This window comes from Oryzias latipes, chromosome 13 (assembly GCF_053564925.1).
Source record: "Oryzias latipes strain Hd-rR chromosome 13, Olatipes_Hd-rR_3.1".
NCBI classification, from domain to species: Eukaryota; Metazoa; Chordata; class Actinopteri; order Beloniformes; family Adrianichthyidae; genus Oryzias; species Oryzias latipes.
This window is the reverse complement of record NC_136249.1, coordinates 26576877-26584717: the sequence shown is the minus strand read 5'-3', so window position 1 is coordinate 26584717 and position 7841 is coordinate 26576877. Positions and strand designations below refer to the sequence as shown.

Here is a 7841-nt window from a genome sequence, read left to right as displayed (position 1 = left end):
AACATCAGAGAACACACCATACATGCAGCACCTACCTAGATAAATCCTGCCACTAATGCGTTCCTGCCGGCTTCCTCAAAGGCTTCGGACTGAGAAAGAACGAGTTGTGCTGCATGTGCGTCTGACAGAAATGCATGTATTGTGTAATACCAACAAACAAATAACTTTAATGTGCAAGAGACGGCAGCCAAAAGAGCATACAGTACTTATCGCATTTCAACTGTAACCCTCTCCTAAGGTCCAGTAGGTCAGCTCTTCTTTGATTAGATTTAAAAGAAACCATTTTCTTTCCTAATTGTTTTCACATAATTGTGCACGTTGTAGAACCAGAAGGAAACACATCCCTATATAAACTCCAAAAGAATAAATAGAACATAATGTTCTTATCAATGAGTGTAAATGTCTTGATTTGACTTTTCTTATCCCCTTACTTATGAAAAACTGTTGATTATTTAAAAACAAAAACAAATGAATAACCATTTATGATGTCTGTGTTTTTTAATGCTGTTTTTCTAATGAACTTTGGAGACTCAACTCTTCACAACATTAAAAATAAATCAAAGCAGCTGTGGCATACCATGAGCTCATGGAGGCTGACTCATGATGGTGGCATAATTGGCATGCATGAGCAAGGTTGTGTGACTGACCTTAAGGCTTTTGGTTTCTCTCTTAAGCCATCACATTTTATAAAAAGAATTTAAAAAAATGCCATCCATATGATTATATTCATAAACTCATAAACTGTTGTAGTAGCAGCATAAAGATTAAAAATCCGTGCAATCATTTTTCTTTTTCGTGTGCAAGCAGCTTCCTGGTATTCAGTTTGAAGAGGTGGTGTCTTCCCCCCGTAACTGTGTTGGCGTGAAATATTCATACATGTGCTGTACAGTCAACTGACCACTGAGAGCTTGCAGCAACTTAAAATACTGGCAGATAAATTGTGAAAGACTAAATTGAAAACGAGGCATTAAAACTCCTACAGGCACAAAAAGACATCACACACTGTACTCGGGTCACAAAACAGAGTGTTAAGAAGGTAATGAGAAGGTGTGTAAAAGCCAAATAAACTCATGGGTAGAGATACAACAATACACTAGACCACCACGGAAATAGTGCATGTATAATTTTAGTCATAAGCTTTTTTTATTATCATAGCTATTATTTCGGTTCTTGTGCAACTGCTACATAATGACTCACATTCAAGATATTTTGTCACTTAGGAACAGCTAAAAGGTATAAAAAAAGAAGAAAAATAGTGAACTGTCAGAAAGAAATCATGGTCCATGTTTGTGAGTTTATAACAGAAACACTGAAGCCTGCAAAAATTCACCATTATTAAAATTCAAAAGCATGACAAAAACAAAACTGTTAAAAAAAACAAAAATACCGTTATCATACTTTAATGAGACAAACACCAGCTGGTAAGATTAAGTGAGAACTGGTGGGTTTTTCTTTTCTTTTTTTCCCCCTGTTCTTTAACAAACAAAATACACATGTTACTATAGCAACGCCCATTATAGGTAAAGGTTTTTACCACCACCATTTGGTATAGCAAATCATAAACCATAGTCAAAGTGAAATAAATTAGAAATCAATAAAGCGTGTTTTTCTCAATCATATGAATACTCAACACCCACAGTATAAGTTTATAAAGTCAAGCTACTGTATATAAATACATCACCAGCATGCACAATACTGAATAATCGATATTATTGTTGTCTTACACTGAAGAAACAGTATAGTAGGCAAGTGCATTGAATAAAACAAACACAGAAGTAAACCACAAACTCTGAAGCTGCTTTTCATCTTAATTTTTTTTAAGTCTTTATAAGTCTCTCCCGTCAATGATCTTCACCTCCAAAAGAATCGGATGGTTCCAGTGACATTTAACAGACTCCTCCACCAAATGTTTGGATTTTCTTTTTTTTTTTTTTTCAAAGGGAAGAGCCTTAGTCAAATCCATCTTTTTTTCAATGCCGTGTTATTTATCTTCAAAAATTTAGCGTGGGCTTTACTGGTTTGGAACTTTCTTCTGATGAGCGTGACACCAAAGGTTTTTCTCTCGTTGTGGAGTCTGGAACTGGAACCAATGCAAACGAGTTAAGTGAGGCATTCCCATTCAAGCATTTTCTCTCTCGTGTGACTCAAATGCATCTCTATCACGCAAAAAAACCTAAGTAAGCAGCTTTTCTTGACGGAACAAAATCGGTTCCTATGCCAGTGTGAGGCTGCCGTTTCAATCCAACATAACCACTTCAGGCTGACTGACTGACACCTCCATGGTTTTGGCAAATGTCAAAGAGAAAATCAAGAAGACGGAGGCCCCTTTCAACTGTATATATATATTTCTCTCTATATATATTTAAACTAAGATTTAACCTCCACTCTCACCCCTCTTTTGATTCTTTTCATTTAACACATGGAAAAATAAAGAATTGCTGCTGCGGTAGTATCATCGGCAATAGCAGCTGCCAAAGTCCACTGGCCCTTCAGGATTTTCTCAAATTTTTTTGAAGTGTGGTTTCTCTTTAATTGTTGCCCTCGCCTCCCTCATCGTCCTGCTGGTCACTTGTCCACAGTGTCAAGTTGTCTCGGAGCAGCTGCATGATGAGAGTGGAGTCTTTGTAGGAGTCCTCGTTGAGGGTGTCTAGCTCAGCGATGGCGTCATCGAAGGCGGTCTTGGCCAGATGGCAGGCCTGCTCCGGGGCGTTCTGGATCTCGTAGTAAAACACAGAGTAGTTGAGAGCCAAGCCCAGGCGGATGGGGTGGGTGGGCTGCATGTGCTCCTTGCTGATCTCGTGAGCCTCGTTGTAGGCCTTCTCCGAAGACTCCACCACGGTGGCCCTCTTCTCCCCTGTGGCCACCTCAGCCAGGTACCGGTAGTAGTCGCCTTTCATCTTCAGGTAGAACACTTTGCTCTCGTGCTGCGTCTCGCTGCAGTTCTTGATCAGGAAGTTGTCCAGGAGGTTGAGCACATCCTGGCACACGGCCTCCAGCTCCTTCTCGATCTTCTCCCTGTAGGCCCTCACCATCTCAATCTTCTTCTCATTGCCATCAGCAGAGGTCTTCTGCTCAATACTAGAGATCACCCTCCAGGAGGAGCGACGGGCGCCCACCACGTTCTTGTAGGCCACTGACAGGAGGTTCCTTTCCTCATTGGACAGGGCCTCGTTCAGCTCTGTGACCTGGAAGAAGGAAGGCGCAAAAGGCTATAATTCATGCAATAGAATTTTGACTAAGAAAATAAATCTTTCACGAAATATTAAAAAAGGGAAGGCTTTTTTCTATCTTTTAAAAACTGTTGAAATAAATTTGCTAAGAACAATCTGTTATAAAACAGCTAACTCATCTTCCCCTTCCAGTCTGATTGCAATGACGGCAAATCACTCTATAGGGATGCACTTAAAGAATTTCTCCTGAGGCCCACAAACTACATTTGTAAAGCAATGAAAGAAAACAATGGAATCATTGCACAATGACAATTAGTTTGGCTCATCCGGAGAAAGGATCCATCCTTCTATCATTCGGTCAGTGTCGTCTGCAGTGACGCGAATGAGTGAGATTGGGCTTGTCCAATTCCTAGTTTCCATGGCAATCCATTCATTTAGACATCAGTAGCTCCAGCTGCCACGTGTACATCTAATGCTAGCTAGTGAGAAATTATATTGTACTTAGATTGCTCCAGTGAGGGGGGGGCACGAGAAGGATGGAGACAGAAATGTTCCCACAAGGACTCAAGGGCAGCTGCAGTGTAAATGAAAACTGTCACTGCACGTGTCCCACTGACCTTCTCTTCGGCTCTAAGTGACCTTTTTACCTGTTTTAAGCTCCGTGATGTGACATCACTCTGACTCGGACAGATAATTTTGGATCTGGATGGATCAGTATGACTGCACAGAGGTCATACCACTCTGGGTAAATGATTGGAAGAGGCGCTCTGTGCTGGCATAGATCGATGGAGTTTTCAAAAACGGCTGTTACATATGCAGGAAAGACACACTGATATTCAGCTGTACTATACCAACGCTTTCAATTTTTCTCTGTTCAGTCAGAGGGGCGTAAAGATGGCACACGTGACGTCACTAAATTGGCACAGATGGAATTGCCTTCACAGGGCCTGTCCAAAAATGCACACGCAATGATCCGATTTGACCGCAGGCGACAACTGTGAGGCTTTCGCTATGAAATGAAGCAGATTCATATTGATCTGATAATAATTTTTGTAGAGCGCACGAACAGAGGAGCACTTAAAATTTAATGATTGCAGCGATCACTGCTGGAACTGCAGCTATGCTCGGCGTACATCAAACATTTTGGCGTTCAATTGTCATTATTGAAGGGTTACAACAAGGTCATTAAGAGTGGCCCATCCGTTATTTGAATGACGAAGGAAATATTTGCTGGTGTCAAGAAAAAATTTTTTTTTTTTAACAATTGGATTGATTTTTCTGGTTTCACGCTGCTGGTCGAAGCTGATTTGTGAAGGCCATTTCTTTAATTGATAACCACGAAGAGCAGCGTTGCATTTTTCATGAGGAACACGAAGGTGACAGCCTCTCATTTGTCATTTGTGGATGCAGTGGCAAGGGATTCCCTTCGAATAAAAGGGCACCCCTCACCGCCACCCCATCCCACCTCTTCTTCAAAAGAATCAAGAAAGGCAAAGGAATCCCTCCTCACCACCTGCAACCAGAAACCCTTCATGGCAAACGATCCAAATAGGCTCTGATGTTCTACAGGGGCATTAAGACACAATGTTCCTCCCGTGCCGGGCTCTTTATCTGGGCATGGACTGGCAAGTCTGGATGCTGCTGGTTTCACTGTGAGCTGGTGTGACACAGCAGTTCTTAATGCCCACCGGTGCATCCGGTGTCAAAATTTCTTAAGGGCCCCAAAGGAGAGAGGGAGGGGGAAAGAGGAAGAAAAAGCAGACAAAGACTTAGTCCTGAGCAGCCAATAAGAGCTGAGAGAGCTAATGTGTGGCAAGCCAGCCATGTCATCCTCTTCCCATCATATATTGCACTGCTCAATCAGGGTCGTCCCCCTGAAATAACTTTAAATCGCCCCTGGATTTCAGCCCTGACACACTCAGGACGGACACGAGCACAGACGAGAGTCTAAAACGTCTGGGATAGAAATAAGTCTCTGCAATATGACAGCAGATATTCTAGTGCTGCCTCCTATTTGATGAAATGAAGGATTAGAGAGGCTTTTTCCTGAGGTGATCATGCTCAGATAATGCCCTTAAGCCTTGTATCAACATGAGCAGTTGTGGGTAATTATTATCGTTATAATTTAAGTGATAAGTATAAGAGAATGGGGGATGGGGGTGGAGGCAGCTCACATGATGTAGCAGAGGCTCCAACTGTATGAATTCAACATAATGGAGGGAGAGGAGGTGGGGTACTACAAGAGGGGGGGGGGGGGGCAGTTAATGGAAGTGAGCAAGGCCATTATATGATGAGCGGCAGATGATGCATAGTGGGGCTTGCATGCATTTCATTCTAATACCCTTTCAATAAAATGTACAACCGACAGAGGCACCGCCCAAACACCGGAAAGTCTGGACCCGACTGCTGAGTAAAAAATGAAAAATAATTTTCCAAAAAAAAGAGGACGTGAGGTGTCAACATTGCCTCAACTGTGGAGCAAATTATGATTAAATTCGAATTTTTTGGATCAGTGCGCCGGTAAAATTGAGCCAGCGTGCGCGCAGATTTACAGCCGTGGCGCGTTTTTACGCAGACGCAGCAGACTCACCATCACTCACACGATTTTCATCCTCTCTGGAAAGTGACTTACCGACTTCATAGCAGCTGCCATGTCATCATACCGCTCAGCCTGTTCAGCCAGCCTGGCTTTCTGCACCAGCTGCTCGCGATCAACCATTTTCTTCTATGATATTTGGTTGCCTAGTCAAGCTTATTCGGGTGGCTTATGTGGGTAAAATAATCGATATTTGAAATCGCAATGCAGTGAAACTTAACACGAGCCTTCTGCTGCAGCTGCTCTCTGCTGTCTGACTGAGCTGCGCGCAGACGGGACACCCTCTCCTCACCCCCACCCTCTCACATTCCTCCTCCTCCTGCTTCTCCTCCATGGGCTGCGTCATCACTCGGGAAGGTGGGTGTCTGTGCCAATGATGTAACGCTCCGTACATGGGGGATAGTGGGCCAGGCTTGTGGGCATGGCCGTGTAAAACGGCTGTGATTTCCAGGGCTTCAGCTTTCCGAAAGCCCCCTTTGTTTCCAAACCATTGACTGTATAGGAAGTGTGATGTTACTTAGAGCAAATTACTTGCTTCCGGTTCCAAAGAAATCCAATCAGTTTTTTTGCTATACAGTAATCCCCCCGTATTCGCGGGGGTTACGTTCCTCACCCCCTGCGAATAACAAAAATCCGCGAATGATTGACGCTGTTTTAAAACTCCCAGAGCCAGAGCCTCTGCAGAGTCAGAACCTTTTTCTGCCGTTTGGGTTCATTTCCAGAAGCTGGAGATGATGCAGGGTGTTTGGATGGCATCTTAAACGCGTAAACAATACTTTACAGTAAAGTACAGAGTAAATCGTTTTTCAAAATTTGCGGACTGAGCGCTGTTCTGTGCCTCATGCTTCTGACGTCACGTCATCTGTGGCCACCCGCGAATGGGCGGGGCGCGAATATTAAACCGCGAATGGGCGGGGGATTACTGTACAGCCGTAGAAGTGTTGGAACAATGCCAGTAATGCTACATTCACAAATACAACTGCCACCGCGCCATGGGGAGGCTTTGCCAGAATCTCACGCCACTTTCCGATTATTTAAATATTGTTGGCAATTTCTTTTGGGTTTTGTTTTTCATTTGAGTTCTGAATTTGAACTAAATCAGAATAACTTTTTTCTCATGGTGATTTTATATTTTGCTGAAACATCCTGATCTTGAGGAAGAAACTGCTTTTTTACCCCCACTATAGTTTTGAAGCTGAACACAGCTATGGGTTAACTTGAACAAAAGTCAAAGTCTTGAAACTAGATGTTAATTCTGTTACATAGACAAGGTTTAATTAAAAGGCGACCTTTGCCTTTTTTGCTCATAGTATCATGTGTTTGTCAGCATTCAAGCTTTAAAGTCCCACTCCAGTCATTTTTAATCTATTTAAAAAAAAATTTCCAGTGTTTTTTTAATTATCATTATACTGTTTTGGGGCAAAATAATTAAAAAAAAAAATTCTGTGTCCGTTTCTAGGACATAGTTTCTGCAGAGTGGCAGTGGTTCATTAGAAGTTTGCTCGGTGTTGGGTGTGGTTACACTTCTCCCACTAACTTACAACCCCAAGCTAACGCTAGCGGTGCAACAAAAATGGCGAGCAATATTGGAGCTATTCAGCCGTACCGTCTCTTGCCAGATTCCATCTCAGACGAGAAAAAAAGTAAAAGTCAATGGATGTATTCGTCTGCAAGTAGATGCATTGCAATAGCGCAGAGCAGGGAGCTTGTGTCCTGCTTATTGTATTTCATTTGTAACAACTACTAGATTTTTAAACAGTATTTTTTTTTTCATCTGCTCCAGATGGTTTGAATAAAGACATACTCAGAAACAAAATTTTAATTTGAATTTTTATGGCATCCATTATGAAAAAAAATGCTACAAAAAATGTTAAAAACAATAAAAACACAATCTGGAGTGAGTCTTTAAACATTTAGGTCATCAGATGAATGAAGGCTGCATTTTCCTTTATTATTTAGTGAGGTCAGTATTAAAGTCATCCCACAGTTAGTCATATAATTCTTTTTATTCTTCCACTCTCTGCTAACCTGGCAAAGATGACAGCCACTACCCTTTTTTCACAGTAAAAGTCGTG

The 7841-nt window shown here is 42.1% G+C and overlaps 1 protein-coding gene across 1 annotated transcript; it reads right to left on the bottom strand.

Annotated features, from left to right (window-relative positions):
• Positions 1-1121: 1121 nt before the first annotated feature.
• Positions 1122-6057, bottom strand: ywhag2 (3-monooxygenase/tryptophan 5-monooxygenase activation protein, gamma polypeptide 2). Its single transcript, XM_004075315.4, has 2 exons — positions 5803-6057; positions 1122-3185 (listed from the first exon to the last, which is right to left on the bottom strand). The coding sequence occupies exons 1-2, from the start codon at positions 5887-5889 to the stop codon at positions 2529-2531; spliced, it is 744 nt and encodes a 247-aa protein (XP_004075363.1). The 5' UTR covers positions 5890-6057; the 3' UTR covers positions 1122-2528.
• Between the last annotated feature and the right edge of the window lie 1784 nt (positions 6058-7841).